This window comes from Suricata suricatta, chromosome 8 (genome assembly GCF_006229205.1).
Source record: "Suricata suricatta isolate VVHF042 chromosome 8, meerkat_22Aug2017_6uvM2_HiC, whole genome shotgun sequence".
NCBI classification, from domain to species: domain Eukaryota; kingdom Metazoa; phylum Chordata; class Mammalia; order Carnivora; family Herpestidae; genus Suricata; species Suricata suricatta.
In genome coordinates this window covers 121,863,165-121,879,138 of record NC_043707.1, presented here as the reverse complement: position 1 = coordinate 121,879,138, position 15,974 = coordinate 121,863,165, and the positions used below count along the sequence as shown (strand labels likewise).

The following is a 15,974-nucleotide window of genomic DNA, read 5'->3' as shown; positions in this document are numbered from 1 at the left end:
GGTCTACGCGGAGGAGGCGGACCCGGAGCCTGAGCCGCGGCCGCGGGGAGAGAAGCCACCGCCCACCGCAGCCCAGGTAGGCGGGAACGGCCCGCGGCTGCTCCCAAGACCCGGAGCGGATTATGGGCGGGGAGCGCCCCTGTTCCCGGCTCTGAGCCGTCGGCGGGGAGGGGGAGCTGGGAAAGTGCGTGCTGCCCGGTCACTTCCCCGGTCCCCAGACCCAGGCTGCGCCAGAGATCTTGGAGAACGGGGAGGAGGCTCCGGGGCCCGGCCCCTCACTCGACCGCATGCTCAGCAGCAGCTCCTCGGTGTCCAGCCTCAACTCCTCCACGGTGAGGGGTGAGGGCGAGAGGGCCTGGGGGCGCGGGAGACCGGTGTGGGGCGGGGGGCGCCTTCCCTCCGTAGCCCCGGCCTGGCCCCTGCAGCTCCCTGAGCCCTGCCCGCACCGTCCCCCTGATCTCCACCCTCGTCCGCAGCTGAGCGGCAGCCAGCTGAGCCTGTCCGGGGAGGCAGAGGCGGGCGCGGTGCAGGTGCGCGGCTCCGTGCACTTCGCGCTGCGCTACGAGCCGGGCACCGCCGAGCTGCGCGTGCACGTGATCCAGTGTCAGGGCCTCGCGGCCGCGCGACGCCGCCGCTCGGACCCGTGAGTGCCCTTGCCGCCCCGCCCCACCATTCTTCTTGATCTCCGTTTCCTCGTCTTCAAAATGGGAGCATCCGCGTCCATGGGAGGCGTGGGGCTTGAGTGAGAGAACCCCTGGGAAGCGCTGCACGGGAAGCTGTGCTCCCGGCTGGGGCTGGGAGGCCGCCGCCCCGGAGGGGTAGGCGCTGGAAGGGCCCCCCAACTCAGCTCCGTCCTCCCCTCCGCTCCCCCGCCTCAGCTACGTCAAAAGCTACCTCCTCCCGGATAAGCAGAGCAAGCGCAAGACGACGGTGAAGAAACGGAATCTGAACCCGGTCTTCAACGAGACTCTGCGGGTGAGGCTGCGACGACCAAGCGGCCCCCCCATTAATGAACCGGGGGCCGGGCGGCAGGGGCAGCCACAGTAGGGTTGCAGGTCGCTCCTATCCTCCGTTCTTCGGGAGGAACGGCAGGGAGGCCCTCCGTCCACGCGCTCTCCAGTGGGTCAGTCTAGTGGTGGGCGTGGCGCTAATCCAGACCCCCCACTTAACGCCTTCGGGGCTCCCCCGGATTCCCTCGAGCAAGAAGCGTGGTAGGACAGAGGCCTACACTGGTGCAGCGCTGAGCCGGGGCCAGCCGCGGTGGTCCATTAAAGCGCACCTCCTTCCTGTCCCCAGTACTCCGTCCCGCAGGCCGAGCTCCGGGGCCGCGTGCTGAGCCTGTCCGTGTGGCACCGCGAAAGCCTGGGTCGCAACATCTTTCTGGGCGAAGTCGAAGTGCCTCTGGACACGTGGGACTGGGACTCTGAGTCCATCTGGCTCCCCCTGCAGTCCCGGGTGAGGCAGCTGACCCGCGTGGGAAGGTCTCCCACCTGCACCCCACCGAGCTTTCCTCCAGCCCCCCCCCCCCACTCCGCCTTCGGCCTCCCCTCCCCTCGGGGGCCACCTTACGCGCTACCTTACTGCCCCCCTCCGGGGCTGGCCCCCGACCGCCGGCTGGGTGCACCCCCAGTGTGGAGACTCCACCCCCTTGCGGTCCCTTCGGCCTGGGCCCACTCCCGCCGCTGATGAGACCGCATCTCGCAGGCCCCGCCCTCTCCCGACGACCTGCCCAGCCGCGGGCTGCTCTCTCTGTCCCTCAAGTACGTCCCCGCCGGCTCCGAGGGTGAGTGACCGCCCGGCGAGAGGCCGTGCCGGACGGGCCCTGGGAGGAGGGGACCTCCAGTCGCGCAAGGGCGCGGAGCCCCGGGAATGAGCCGAGCCTCTCCGCAGGCGCTGGGCTGCCCCCCAGCGGGGAGCTGCACTTCTGGGTGAAAGAAGCTCAGGGCCTCGTGCCGCTGCGCTCAGGAACCCTGGATTCCTACATACAATGGTGAGGACATTGCGCTTCCCTTCCTCCACGCCCCCTCTTCTGGAGCACCCCACCTCCTAATCAACCACCCTTGATTCTCCCCTGTCTGATCTTTGACCATGGGGTGGGGAGGAGGTGTGAAGGGGATGACTTGAGCCAAGGCCTGTCCGGGAAGTTAAAGACACCCTTGAGGAGCTGCATTTCAGAGTGACTGGCTCTTCCATGAAAAGACCTGGAAGGCCAGGTTGTGGGGCTTGGCCCTGAACTTGCAGCTCAGTGGTTTTCGAAGTTCACTCTAGGGGTCTCCTAGGGGTGCCTCCAGGTGGCACCCCACACTCAGAGAGTGAAATGGAGTTCAGTGAGTCAGGTTCTGAGCTCCAAGCCCAGATTCCACCACGGACAGTGTTTTGCTTTTACTTTTTGAGCAAGATTTTATCTTGCAGAAAGTGTTCTGAGGCTTTAAAAAGTTTGGAAACTTCTTTGGGGGGCAACAGGGAGCCAATGGAGGTCACTGTGTGGGGAAGTAGCGAGACCTTACTCTAGGGTCCTGTGAATAAGAGTTGTAACTTTTAAAGGCAGGAGACCTGAGAGGTGGCTGACGCCAAGGTCCCCATGTTGTGAAGGGTCGAGGCCCCGTTTCGGGCAGGAGCCGGGAGTACATGGACATTGTGAGGGAAAATGGGTAGGATTCGGTGAATGGCTGGTTCTGGGGAGTGGGAGGGGATAGCCACTTGACTGCCAGGCCACTGCCCCCACAGTTCAGTGCTGCCTGATGACAGCCGGGCCAGCCGCCAACGGACACGGGTAGTGCGTCGCAGCCTCAGCCCTGTGTTCAACCATACCATGGTTTACGATGGCTTCGGGCCTGCCGACCTGCGCCAGGCCTGTGCTGAGCTCTCCCTCTGGGACCATGGGGCCCTGGCCAGCCGCCAGCTGGGGGGTACACGCCTCAGCCTGGGCACAGGTGAGTGGGGCAGGGCCCTGGGAAGACCTAATGCTGAGAGGCAGGGGCTCAGTGTGCGGCCTTGGGCACTTCTCTGGGGTCCACTGCGAACTGGGGGTGGCAATGCATAATCTGGGACCAGGTGGGTGTTCCTTGAGACCTGGGGTGCCCAGTGTGACCACGGCCTCCACCCTCATCTGCATATATTTAGGCAGCAGCTATGGGCTCCAGGTGCCCTGGATGGATTCCACTCCAGAGGAGAAGCAGCTGTGGCAGACACTCCTGGAACGACCATGCGAGTGGGTGGACGGCCTTCTGCCCCTCAGAACCAACCTGGCCCCCAGGACATAGCTCTCCTATAAGCCCACCAAACTCCTCTCTGGACCTCCATCTCAGGGCCTGCCCTTGGCTAAAACCAATAAAGTTTATTCTAAGGGCAGCAAGGGGCTGATGTCTGTTTGGGGGCGGTGAGGGTGATGTCAGGAAAGGGTGATGGTAAGTGAAGGGGAACAGGTGAAGTAACTTTAGACTAAGAAAGACCTTAGGGAGCTGCTCCCAGGAGCCTCTGTGCCCCCCATGCCTCAGAAGTTGCCAAGGCCCAAGCATACAAAGATGTTCTGTTTAATAGTCTTTGCCTGGCAGTACTTGATATGCTTGGGGGCATCTCTATGGTTGATTCTGCTCACCTGGGCCCTACCCTGCCCCCCATCCATCTGGCCTCCTCCAGTTGACCCTGAGTCCTGGGGCAGGTATAGCAGAGCTGCTCGTGTCTTCTCCATTCATCCATCCTTGGGTCTGGCCTCCTGTCTCTGAGCTCTCATTCAGCCTCCTGGGGGCCAGGGGTAACGGGCGTGGATCCTGCTCGCTGTGCCAAGATGGCTCTCCAGATGCGCCATACCATCCCTCCCCTGGGGAGAGCAGGCTTGGTGTGGCTTGCCAGAATAAGGTCCTGCGCCTCTCTAATACCCACTGTCTGCCTGATGCCCTCTCTGTCCCCAGAGGACACTGGTGCCCCTTTAATTTCCAGGGAGGAATCCAGGCAGGCATGTAGCTGGGGTCAGGATCTGGCCAACGTGAAGTCATATGCATGGGTCATCCCATGGACATACCTGATGCGGGTGTAGATGAGGTCATCTCGAGTGGCACAGGTCAATAGGGTATGGAGGGTGAAACTGTGGTTCAGCAGCTGGTTGCGGACAGAGACCCAGATGCAGAAACAGTGGGAGAAAAAATCAGAGAAAGATGTGTTCAGAGACTCAGGTACTAGCTCTGCAGTACTACCAGTATGCTAGGGCAGATAACACCCATTTCGGGCTGCAGTTTTCTCCTCTGTACCGTGGTGGGGGGTATACTAAGTGCTCGTCCCATACTGAGATTCTCTGTGTGAGGAGAGCGAGAAGAGCTGAAAGATGGGCAGAGACGGATCTTTGATCATAGGGGTCAAGAACTGGCCAGCACTCTCCCTCTCACCATCTGGATGGTGCCCGCATCCACATTCAATTCCTGTAGCCACTGCACCAGGCCCTGGTCCACGGTGACAGCAGCTGTCAAGGAGAGGTCAGGTGGTGAATCCACGGGTACTTGCTGCCAGAAGCGCCTCACACTCGCTGCTAGTGTTGGCCAGCTCACCTGGAGGCTCGGAGGCCAGGGCGAAGATTCTGGACTTCTCATTCACCTGCTGTAGAGCTTGCTGCACCAGGGCCTGGCATTCCCGTTCCTTCTCAGCCAGGACATCTCGAAGCCTGTTGGAGAATGCAGAAGGTGGGTGAGCAGACCGGCCTGAGGAGTGAGGGTGAAGCTGGCCCAGAGGCTATGGGCCAGGCCCAGGGGCTTTACCTATCAGTTTCTGCTCGCAAGAGGCCCAGCTGCACCATCAGGGGCGGGGATCCCTGCTCTGGCTCCCCAGGAAGCCGGCTCAACTGGATCGAGGTTTCCTGCTGCTTGGACTGGGGTTCCTCTTCTTTACTTGACTCCTCAGGCCTCGGTGGGACCGCCTCTGTCTCCACCTCTGCCAAGCCAAGCGAGTGAGCTCAGACAGGGAGGGAACGCCCATTTGGGAATCCCCAAACACGGGGGAGGGGGGGTGAGAAGGTGGGAAGGCGCAAGGCCCTGGGTAGCCGCCAGGCTGTGCCAGTCGGGGATAGGTCCGTTGGGACACGCCCCACCCGTTCCTTCCCGCCCCTGTCAAGCCTAACCCCTACAGGCCATGCCCCCTACTGGCCCCATTTGTGCTCGCCACGCCCCGAAGGGTTTTACCCTCAGCTGGCCCTCAGGCCAGCTCCATTCGGTCTACCTGGGCCCAAGACAGCCAGTGCTACCCGTACAGCTCGGCTGAGCAGCGAGTCCAGCACGAACATCCAGTGTGGACGGATCTGGCGCCCGCGGAGGATCTGCTTCACCTGGAGTGGAGAGGGAGAAAGGGTGCTTGGCCGAGTCTCAGATAGAGGCGGGGCTTGAGTTGGAAAGGCCTAGAAAGCCTTCTGCCAAAGGCTAGGCGGGGAGGCGGGCTTGGGGGTGAAGGAGGGGCTGGGAAGTTAGGACTGGGTAGATGTTCCTGCTGGCTCCACCTTCACAGGGAAGACATGCAACTTTGCAACATCAAGTCCTTGCACATTCCCAGGCACAGGAAGCTCACTACCACTTATTGGGCAGCCCTAACTGCAAGAAAGCTCCCTCACCGCATCCGGGAAGGCGAAAAGCGGTCCCTGCAGAAGCGCCGGCCCGAGGCCTTGGGCCCGCAGCTGCCCTTGTAGCGCCCGCAGCCCCTGGGCCAGCTGCCGACGGTTGGGCGTGTGGATGTGCGCCCCGAGGCAGCGCAGTAGTTGTTCCACATGATTCCTGCCCAGACGGGGACCCTGAGAAGGAAGAGGGGTTGTAAGTGGGTGTTCCTACTTGAGTTAAGAGAGTTGTTGTTGGGGTGGAGAGAGGGAGGGAGGCCTTCAGCGGGCTTCCCGTCCGCGCTCTCGCTCTGACTACCAGGTCGCGCTGGGGCAGCCGCACCCACCTGTTCCTGCTTCAGGCGCAGATTCTCCGCCAGCGTGGGCATCTCCTGCTCCAGTACCGCGGCCAGCATGGCCCTGCGCTTGCTCTCCTGGTGCAGCAGGCTCAGCCCAGAACTCTCCTCGGGGGACGTGGGCTCCTCCGCCCCGGGTTCCTCAGGCACCCTAGTGCGATGGGGAGCTGAGGGTGGAGGGTGGGTAGCAACTCCCGCCAGCCACCTCCACCCCAGGGTTTGAATCCTGGCTCTTTTACTTTTATGCCTACCTTGCAGGGATACAAGAGATAAGCCTGGCACTGAGGTGGCACAATAAATACAAGTCAGAGCATCTGGGAGGCACCAAATGCCATTCTTGCAGGTGGCTGGAGATGCCCAGGCCAAGGGGTGGGGGGCTTCTTCTGGAGGGAGTACAAGGGCAAACCCGGATGAGGCAAAGCCACTCCAAGACCCTGGGCTCTCACCGGAGCTGGCTGGTGTCTCCATAACTGAGGCAGCGCTTGGGCGGACTGGGTGGGTGCTGAAAAGGTGCCTGAGGGCACGGGAATGTCTGGGACTGGGTGGTCGAGTCAGCTGAAGGAGTAGGGCTGGCTGAAGGGGCATCTGAGGGAGGGACATGGTTGTCAGCTGGGCCCCCCCTTCAGTCTTGTCACCTCCACAGCTCTCTGCCCTCACCCCAGCGTGCCCCTCCCTCCACTGCGATGTAGTACCTGAGGGCCTCGGTGCCTGTCTGGGAGAGCCAGGGTTGCGGCTTCTCTTCCCAGGCTGCAGGAAGGGGTCCCCCAGCAATGCCTGAGCACTGGCTCGGAGACGAGGGTCTGGCTCAAAAGTTCGGAGAAGGAAGGTTTGGGCCTCCGCTGACAGAGAAGTGGGCATTGGCGGATGCACCTTGTACATGCCCACCTGGGAGGGTCAATAAGGGTAGACAAAGGTCAAGTTTAGAGATGTTCAGGGCCCAGTCTGTCCCCACCCGACCTCATGAGTCAGGCCGGGAAGGGTCTCACCTGAAACATGGCAGCTTGTGGGCTCCCTAGCTCGTGGAAGGGTGGGCGACCTGTGGCCATCTCGATAACAGTGCAGCCCAGTGACCAGATGTCAGCTGCCTTCCCATACCCTCGTGGGCCCTGGTCAATGATTTCTGGGGCCATATACTGTAGAGTCCCTAGGGCAGGAGCAGGAGCAATAGGGCTCATGTAATGGGAGGAGGATCACTCTATCATCCTCTGGCCACCTGTGCCCACGGTGACCTCTACCATCCAAACAGTTCCCATCGCCTACCCTGACGGTCAAACAAACACCTGTCCTGAGTTTCCTCACTCATCCTAGGCTCCATCATATTCTGACTCCTTCACCCCCTGTAGGTTCCATCATATATCCTGGACAACATCATCCACTCTGAACTACGTCACACACTTTAGCCCGTGTTGACATTTCTGGGCTCCATTTCAGGCACTAAATTCACCCTCATCAGCTGTCCAAGCTCCAGTTCAAGATTTTATCACTCACCCCTGGCTCAATCACCAGCCCTGGGTTACATCCTCCATTAGGCCTCCAACTCCATGACCAGGAGAAACCCCATTCCCTGGAAGGTCCTAAGAGTTCTTCTGTCCCAGGTCAGCATCCCCACTTACCACCCCCCACCCCACTACCTGTGAAGGTCTCAGTGCAGGGTGTGATGCCTGCCAGCCTCTTGGAGGTGCCGAAATCAGAGATCTTGAGCAGCCCACTGAAGGTGTTGATCAGTACATTGTCCCCCTAAGGAGAGTGGACACTGTGCTCAGTGGACATCAGGCTGGGCTTCTGATGGCAGAACCAGACCCTATCTTGGGATTCCATCTCCTAGAATCCCAGCCTGACCCCACCTCTATCAACCTTCTCCCTCTGCGATCCCACTTATGACCCTGGGAGCTGGCCCCTGGTTTGGCTTCAGGTCTGACGTTCTTTCCTTCCGTAGGAAGCAACTTTGATAAATTCCCCACCCTTTGCAAAGGGGTCTGCACTCTGAATTTAAACTGTCAGTCTCTGGGGCACCTGGGCGGCTCAGTCAGTTAAGCATCCGACTTTGGCTCAGGTCATGATCACACGGTTCATGGGTTCGAGCCCCGCGTCAGGTTCTGTGCTGACAGCTGAGCCTGGAGCCTGTTTCAGATTCTGTGTCTCCTTCTCTCTCTCTGCCCCTCCCCCACTCATGCTCTCTCTCTGTCTCAAAAATAAGTAAACTATAAAAAAAAAAAAACAACTGTCAGTCTCTGTCTGGAGCCATATCTCCTCTGGCCCCCCTCCACCAGTGAGCCAGGGTGGGCCAGCTACAGGGCTTCCCTTTTTTCAATTTTTTTCTTTATTTTTTTAAATTATTATTATTATTTTGCTTTTTTAAAAAGTCAGCTTTATAATCTAAAAAAAGATATAACTTACATACAGCAGAATCTACCATTTTTAAAGCATAATTCAAACAACTTTGGCAAATCTATAAAATTGTGTGACCACAACCAAAATAATATTGAACAGTTCTGTTATCCCCAAAGGATTCCCTCATACTCCTTTTTTCTTTTAATGATCTCGAGAGTAGAATTTAGTGATTCATCATTTACATATAACACCCAGTGCTCATCCCAACAAGTGCCCTCCTTAATGCCCATCACCCATTTAGCCCACCCCCCACCCAACACCCCTCCAGCAACCCTCAGTTTGGTCTCTGTATTTAAGAGTCTCTTGTGGTTTTCTTCCCTCTCTATTTTCATCTTATTTTTGCTTCTACAGGGCTTACTTTGATGTCTCTCTTTTTAATTTAATTTTTTATTTAAAAAATTATTTTTTAATTTATTTTGAGCGAGAATGCGAGTTGGGGAGAGACAGAGAGGGAGAGAAAGAATCCCAAGCAAGCTCTGCACATCAGCGCTGAGCCCGATGCAGGGCTCAAACTCACAAACCATGAGATCATGACCTAAGCCAAAATCAAGAGTTGGATGCTTGGGGCACCTGGGTGGCTTGGTTGGTTAAGCGTCCAACTTTGGCTCAGGTCATGATTTCACGGTTTGTGGGTTTGAGCTCCGCTTCAGGCTCTATGCTGACAGCTCAGAGCCTGGAACCTGCTTCAGATTCCCTCTCTCTCTACCCCTCCCGGGCTCACACACACTCTCTCTCACAAAAATAAATAAACATTAAAAAAAAAGAGTCGGACGCTTAACTGGGCCACTCAGGTGCTCTCTCTCCTTTTTAAGATTTATTTATTATGAGAAGGAGTGCTTGCACATGAGCAGGGGGAAGGACATAGAGAGAGAGAGAATTCCAAGCAGGCTCTTTGCTGACAGAGAACCTATGAGATCATGACCTGAACTGAAACCAAGAGTCAGAAGCCTAACCCACGGAGCCCCCCAGGCGCCCCGCTTACCTTAATGTCTCGATGCACAATTCGGTTGTCATGCAGATAGCTGAGTCCCTGCAGGATCTGGCGGGTGTAGAAACTGATGGTGCTCTCATTGTCCTGCAGGGGTCCCCACACCGAGCGCAGCAAGGAGGACAGGCTGCCTGGACGGATGCCATCCAGGGTCATCACTGGCACCCCCCCCTTTGTTCCCGCCCTCAGCTCTCTGCTCAAGGCCCAGGCACGCCCACACCATGACCCAGACTCCAGCACCACCCCACTGCACTGCGTCAGCTAATTCCAGGCTATGCCACCCACCGACGCTAGGATTCATTTTCCCAAGGGTTCTCCACCCCTTCCTGGCTCCATCCCCGTGCCCCACACTTCCAGTTCCACTGCCATCCCACGCAGGGCAGGTACCTCCAGGCACTTCCTCCATGAAGATCTTGAGGTAGCCGCCCTGGCTGGCGGAGCCCAGGTAGCGCACAATGTTCTTGTGGCGAAGGCGTTTGTGCAGAGCAATCTCTTCATGCAGGGGCTGAGAGAACCTGGGGACAAGCAGGGAGAGAGGAATAGGCGAGTTGGGGCCCCGAGATGCTCACCCAACTCCCAACACCTGCCAGGCCACGCCCCCCAGGACCTGCCCCCACCACAAGCCCGGCTCTGACCTTCCCCACCTTATCTATCACCCAGCCCACAGGCCCCTCCAGACCCTACCGTCCACCTGGTCCCTGCCATTCGGCCCACAGGCCCGGACCCACCGGGCTGGGTCTCTCGCATCTGTAAGCCCCACCAAGAGGACACCCGCGTTTCCTGCGCCTCCAGTCCCGCCCACCTGGGTCCCAGCAAGCGCTGAGCGCCCCCTTCCCCCCACCCTGCCCCCGCCGTGGGCGGCACACCGCACCCCGCACCTGCTGTCCCGCTCCGGGATCTCCTTAATGGCTATGCGCACCCGTGTGTGCCGCTCGCGGCCCGCGTACACCACCCCGTAGGTGCCCTTGCCCAGCACCAGCCGCTCGCCAGTCTCTGTGTACTCATAATCGAACTGCGGGGGGTGGGAGGGTGGGTGAGATGGGGTCTCAGCAGGGCCGGCAGCCCTTCCTCCTCTCCGCATTCCCAGCCCCCTTCCTCACCTCCAGCACCTCCCCCACGCCCTCTGCCTCCTCTGGGGGCACCGTGGAATCCGGATTGGTCACCAAGGCTTGGATCAGGCTGCAGAACCTGAGGGTGTGGGAGGTCAGGCCCTCGGGAGGGGTACCTTGGGTGGGAACTGTCTCCTCCGAGGCCAGAAGCACCCAGGGGACATGTCCCTTCCTCTCCCTCACTCCCGTGGCACCCCCACCACCATGGAGAGGCTGGCGCACCACTGGCAGTGCCCGACGCTGGGGAAGCACAGCTGCACATCCCGAGCCGGGGGAAGCAAGTAGAGGAAGCAGCAGCGCTCGTCCCTCTTCGAGGAGCTGAGGAGGGGTGAAGAGCCCCCGTAAGCGCCAGTCCCTAGCAGTGCCGCCCCCTCCCAGAATCTGGACCCCCCAGGGCTTGCCCCTTACCTGACCCCACAGATGGAGGCCACTGGGAAGGTCCAGCTGGATGGAGTGTCCTGGGAGAAGAAGGGGGTGTGAGGGGGCTGCTTGGGACTGGGAGAGTGGCTTGGGGATGGGGGGAAAGGTTCCAGAGAAGGGGTGCATAGCGGCAAGTCCGGGAGCCTCAGGGGTGACTTCACCTGGGTTTCGGGCTCCAGCAGGCTCAGGGTCACTGCGCTCACTGGGTCAGTGCCCTGAACCTCGAGCCTCGCAGGCAGCAGCACCTTGTTCATCTCCAGGACCAGCACCTGCAGATGATGAGGAAGGGGCTGGGTCAGAATGGGCCTGCCGCTCCCCCAGGTCCCACACTCCCACCTGGCGGCCTCACCAAGCACTGGTCCCCTTGGGGACAGGCTGTCTTGAGGGGCTGACAGGACTGTAGCAAGAAGCGGAGCCAGAAGTGGGCACGGTGTGAGGGTCCTTCAGGAGGCTCTAGCATGGGTCTGAAGTGCTGGTACAGCAGGAAGGTTTCCATCATGGACACCAGGTACCTGCAGGCACAGCCTCGGGCTCAACTCAACCCCAAGGCCCTGGCTGGCACTGCCAGGGACAGTAGACTGGCTTAGACGAGGCCAGAATGTGGGCACTGGGTGTGGTGGTCTGGAATAGGCCACGTCATTGGCTCAGGCTGGAGTGCCAGTGGCTGTAAGTGTGGGAGCTGGCAGCCCAGGCCGGGCCAAGGCTGCAGAGGGGAGCACCTACCATATGGGAGCATTGAGCTTGTATAGCTGCTCTGCGGCCAGCGCCACCTGGGCGAGGTCATTGGCGAGGATCTGAGCTCCCAGGTAGAAGCCGACGTCCCAGTAATACTGCATCTTCCCCACACAGCCTTTTCGGGCCAGCAGACAGCCCAGCTTCATGCCTGGGAGAGAGCAGTACGGGGCCTAGGGAGTGTGGCTGGCAGTGTGGGCAGAGCCCAGGTATAGGCCACAGCATTCATGTGGGCAGGAAGATGGAACTAGGAGAGGGGCACCTGGGTGGCTCAGTTGGTTAAGCAACCGACTCGATTTCAGCTCAGGTCATGATCTCACCGTTTGTGGGATCAAGCCCTGCATTGGGCTCTGCGCTGATAGCATGGAGCCTGCTTCATATTCTCTCACTCCCTCTCTTCCCCTCCCCACTCGTGCATGCCCTCTCTCCCTCTTTCAAAATAAATAAATAAGGATTAAACATTACATTAAAAAAAGAAATAGCTGAAAACTTAGGTGTGATTCTACTCCGGTGAGAGTAGGCGCTTAGGCACAAGGAAGGTTTGGGGAACAAGTGTGTGTAGAACGCAGTGTATAAGGAACACAGGTGTGGCCTTAACACTTGTGGGCTCAAGGGCTCATGAGGGCCCAGGAGAAGTAAGAGGGTCCAGATGTGGGTTCAGACAGAATAGGTCCAAAAGGGGACAAAGTCAGTCCCAACTCCAGCCCAGTGTCCTTTCTCCCCATGCTCTCCCCTGGTCCCTCTGAGGCCCTGCTGGTGGGAGGAGGGGTGTGGGACGGACTCACCTATGAGCTGGAGCTCCTCAGAGTCCTCAAAGCGCTGCCCAGCAGCAATGAGCAGCACAGCTGCGTTGATGCCCGAGTGGAGGCTGGGTTCCACATCAAAGGCCTTTCGATACCTGGGGTGGGGGTGGGGACTCAGGGCTGGATTGATGCCCACAGCCCCATCCTTCAGCCCACTGTCCACTTACTGGTGCCCCTTACCAGTGATAGGCCTGTTCCCGGTGCCCAGCCTCCTGGAAGCCAGAGCTGAAGAACATGTCCTTGTAGACACGGCCGCACATGCAGTATAGGTCAGGTGCCACCGAGCCCTCACATTGTACCAGCGGCAGCAGCACAGCCAGTGCCTTCTCCCGGTCCCCAGGCCTGTTCCTCCTACGGAAAGGGGGAAGATAGCCTGGGGAATTACCCGATGGAAGGCCCAGCCCCACTCTATCCAGGAACCCCTGGACCCTGAACAGCAGGGACCCTTTCAAAGGCCTGACAATACTGAACCCAGAATGGCTGTGACTCTGGTCAGCCCTGACCTCTCTAGAAATAATGATCCCAGATAGAAGTGATTCCTAGCAGCTGTGACTCTGCGGAACCGTGCCGGTGGAAACTGTGACCACTCCAAGGGCAGCAGCGCCCCCCCACCGCCCCACCTGAACCTGAACGCTGCTCTGTCACTCACCGGTTGAGGGCAAACGTGTAGTGGAAGCAGACATTGTGCTGCTGGGCCACGTCACAGGTGGGCAAGGCCTGCAGCGTCTCCACCAACTCAATGATGGCTGAGTAGTCCTGCGGGAGGGCACAGCACACACTGGCACGATGGCCTCTGGTGAGTCCCATCGGCCCCCAGACCCTAAGGAAAACCTTGGGTTGGGGTCCCCTCCCATCCCTGACACCCCATCTTCCCACCCGCCACACTTATGGCCCAGTAGGAAGTGTAGACCCCACATCTTACACAGAGAACCGACTGTGTGCCCAAACTTCCCTACTGCTGTGGGAGACAGTGACCTGATCATCCCCCTGCTACAAATAAGGAAACGGAGGCTCCGATACATCAGATCATTTGCTCAAAGCCACCGGTGAGTGAGTGACACAGGCAAGGGATGGACTCGGGCTTTCCTGACCCGGAATACCGCTGTCCTGCCTGCCCGGCTGAGCGCCACACACCTGCACATCGCGGTAGGAGAGCAGCAGGTTCATGATGATGTCGGGGCTCAGCAGCTCCACGCTGTCCAGTCTCCGCTGCAGGCGAGCCAGCTCCTGCCGCAGCTGCTGCCCGCAGAACCGCTCCCGGGCCTGCCGGATGTCCTGCCGAATGGTCTCCCGGAAGTAGCCACTAACACCCCCAGGGGAGGAGGGAGGGAGAGAGAATGATGGCGCCTGTCCCTCAGCCCCAGCCTGCCGGCCCTCACCAGCCTCCTCCTCCTGTGCCCTCTTTGCGCCCCATTACCAAGAGTCCGTGGGCGTGGCCTCCAGCAGGCGGGCAAGGCGACCCACCAGGGGTGTTAGCAGGGCCTCGGTGCCCACCCCTGCCTGCACCAGCCCATCAGCCAGGCCCCTCAGGAGGCCTGCATCACCGCACAGCACCCGACCGGTGGCTGTCACCACATAGGGGATCAGCGTGTAGCTGCCAACACAATCCTGGTGGGAAGGAGGTAGGAATCAGGGCAGGTCAGAGGTCACCACCAGATCAGAGGGGGGCAGTGAAGGGGTCAGAGGTCCGCACCAGCGGGGAATGGAACAAAAGGGCAAATGAGCAACTTCATGAAGGTTGGCAATAGGGAACAGAGGTCCACATGAATAGCAAGGGGAACTAGTGAGGTCACAGGTGACTGAGGAGGCCAGGAAAGGTAGTGGAGGTCAAAGGGTACATTGGAGGGAAGGGTGGATTCTGCTCACCGAGTTCTTCTGGAAAACATCCTCCTGCAGGGGACAGTCAGATACTGGTGTTCTAGGTAGGCACCGCCCCAGCCCTGTGCCCACCCCCACCCGCCACCTGGCCACCTACCCGAAGAGCCTGCAGGTCAGGAAGGTCAGCCTGGGAGCAGAGGAGCACGTTGTTGGTCATGCTGAAGCACTCACGCACGCCCAGGTGGTAGAACAGGGAGGGCTGTGCCAGGGAGCTGCTCACCTCCAGCACCACCACATCTGTGGGCACAGAGGCGGAGGCTCTGAGCGCCGAAGCCTGGCTCGGAGAGCAAGGAGCTTGGGAATCCAGCCTGGCTCGGATGGTGTTCCTGTGTGACTCCGGCAGGGTCCACTTTTGCTCTGGGTCTCAGTTTTCCCCTTCTAGGCCCCTCTAGCTCTTCTACAGAACGGATGATATCTGTGGTGTTGCAGGGGAGGATTGAGCTCAACAGGCTGGGACCCTCATCCTACTGTTCAGAACCAGTGAGCACTGAGCGTGGAGGAGAGGTGCTGTGCACCAGCCAACATTTGAAAGGCATTTGAAAGGTGTGGCACAAACACAGAAGTCCCCTGCCCTGAGTCCTCAACGCAGTCTCTTGAGAGGGGCGGGTACCAGCAGTGTGTTTAGACAATGCTGTGCCTGTGTGTGTGTAGCTTACTGTTTCTACCTCTGTGAGTGACAGTGGCTGCGAGGGCCTGTAAGAGTCAACATATGTGCGACTTGTGAGTCGAAGACTATGTGTATCTTTGTGTCCTCGAGGTCGCGTCAGCCTTCACTTTTAGGCTGCGATTTTAGGGCCATCAGGCAAGCTCAGTTCCCAGACTCTTGGATGAACAAATAAGTGTCAGGGGCGGGGCGTCTGGGTTGGAGGAAGGGCGGGGTGACCAAAGCGGGAATAGCCCCCTGTCTGGCTCCGCCCCCGAGCGACTCAGCCCTGCCTATAGTTCCGCCCACTATCTCGCAACCGTTGGGGCCTCACAACCTAAGCTCCCTCGCCCAGAATCCTGCGCCGAAGGGTCCCTTGGCTTTTCTTTCGGCCTCTCTAGCCGGATCCTCGGAAGTAGTATGCTACCTTTCCTGAACTCCCGCCCCCCAAGTACGGTCCCTTTCCCTACTCCAAGCTCCACCTCCCAGGATCCTCCCTCACGAGCTCCGCGTGAGACCGTCTCAAGGCTGAGTCCTCCAACCTCACTCCTGAGATATCACACTCTGTCCCGCTCCCAGCTCGCCCCAATCCTAACCCCGCTCCCCAGGCATGGTGCCGACTCCAGAGTGGTTTAAGCCCCAATCGAAGCCCGGCCGCCCTCCAGCTCCCCTAAATTCCACTTTTATCATGGCTCCACCTCGAACCCCTCAGCCTAGTTCACCTTGTGCTCCCCAGACCCCACACCCATCCCAGGGTCTCCCCGGAGCCGCTAAACTACGCCCCCTCAGCCCCCTCGGGGACTCCAAGCCCCGCCCCTCCCCGGCTCCTGACCCCGCCCCCAGCGCGCCCTCACCCGCGTTGTAGAAGGAATCCAGCGCCGCGGTGTCTCCCAACGCCAGCGTCCCGAAGGGTAGGCTACGCAGCTGCGGTCGCGGCCGCGGCCCCGGGAGCTGCGCGCAGGCCTCGCGCAGGCAGCGCAGGGGCAGCGGCTCCGTCTCGGCTCCAGCCTCCGGCTCCACCCCGGGCTGCGGCTCCCGGGTCAGCACATAAACCACGCTGAGCGGCCGGCTTCGCGCGCAGCCCC

The 15,974-nt window shown here is 59.7% G+C and overlaps 2 protein-coding genes across 3 annotated transcripts in view; one reads left to right on the top strand and one right to left on the bottom strand.

The window, feature by feature from the left end:
• SYTL1 (synaptotagmin like 1) overlaps positions 1–3,351 on the top strand; it is an 8,909-nt gene extending 5,558 nt beyond the window's left edge. Inside the window, exons 7-15 of the mRNA XM_029948413.1 lie at positions 14–76; positions 219–332; positions 477–643; positions 879–975; positions 1,297–1,455; positions 1,705–1,783; positions 1,891–1,990; positions 2,728–2,933; positions 3,124–3,351. Coding sequence (XP_029804273.1) covers positions 14–76; positions 219–332; positions 477–643; positions 879–975; positions 1,297–1,455; positions 1,705–1,783; positions 1,891–1,990; positions 2,728–2,933; positions 3,124–3,263 — 1,125 coding nt within the window. The 3' untranslated portion in view covers positions 3,264–3,351. The remainder of the gene's footprint in view (positions 1–13; positions 77–218; positions 333–476; positions 644–878; positions 976–1,296; positions 1,456–1,704; positions 1,784–1,890; positions 1,991–2,727; positions 2,934–3,123) is intronic.
• Positions 3,352–3,642: 291 nt separating this feature from the next.
• The window catches only part of MAP3K6 (mitogen-activated protein kinase kinase kinase 6), a 12,845-nt gene continuing 513 nt past the window's right edge, over positions 3,643–15,974 (bottom strand). Inside the window, exons 2-30 of one of the 2 annotated variants that reach the window (XM_029948411.1) lie at positions 15,744–15,974; positions 14,344–14,483; positions 14,235–14,258; positions 13,786–13,976; positions 13,503–13,671; positions 13,018–13,124; positions 12,549–12,719; positions 12,351–12,463; positions 11,557–11,716; positions 11,183–11,345; positions 10,995–11,102; positions 10,822–10,871; positions 10,636–10,731; positions 10,405–10,492; positions 10,183–10,316; positions 9,692–9,819; positions 9,299–9,435; positions 7,557–7,662; positions 6,912–7,069; positions 6,618–6,810; positions 6,372–6,510; positions 5,917–6,076; positions 5,591–5,767; positions 5,206–5,311; positions 4,749–4,920; positions 4,542–4,654; positions 4,383–4,456; positions 4,022–4,098; positions 3,643–3,820 (exon numbers count right to left, since the gene is read on the bottom strand). The exon at positions 15,744–15,974 is cut by the window's right edge and continues 11 nt beyond it. In XM_029948411.1, coding sequence (XP_029804271.1) covers positions 3,730–3,820; positions 4,022–4,098; positions 4,383–4,456; positions 4,542–4,654; positions 4,749–4,920; positions 5,206–5,311; positions 5,591–5,767; positions 5,917–6,076; positions 6,372–6,510; positions 6,618–6,810; positions 6,912–7,069; positions 7,557–7,662; positions 9,299–9,435; positions 9,692–9,819; positions 10,183–10,316; positions 10,405–10,492; positions 10,636–10,731; positions 10,822–10,871; positions 10,995–11,102; positions 11,183–11,345; positions 11,557–11,716; positions 12,351–12,463; positions 12,549–12,719; positions 13,018–13,124; positions 13,503–13,671; positions 13,786–13,976; positions 14,235–14,258; positions 14,344–14,483; positions 15,744–15,974 — 3,776 coding nt within the window. In that variant the 3' untranslated portion in view covers positions 3,643–3,729. The remainder of the gene's footprint in view (positions 3,821–4,021; positions 4,099–4,382; positions 4,457–4,541; positions 4,655–4,748; positions 4,921–5,205; positions 5,312–5,590; positions 5,768–5,916; positions 6,077–6,371; positions 6,511–6,617; positions 6,811–6,911; positions 7,070–7,556; positions 7,663–9,298; positions 9,436–9,691; positions 9,820–10,182; positions 10,317–10,404; positions 10,493–10,635; positions 10,732–10,821; positions 10,872–10,994; positions 11,103–11,182; positions 11,346–11,556; positions 11,717–12,350; positions 12,464–12,548; positions 12,720–13,017; positions 13,125–13,502; positions 13,672–13,785; positions 13,977–14,234; positions 14,259–14,343; positions 14,484–15,743) is intronic. The other variant, XM_029948412.1, reaches the window with a different exon arrangement.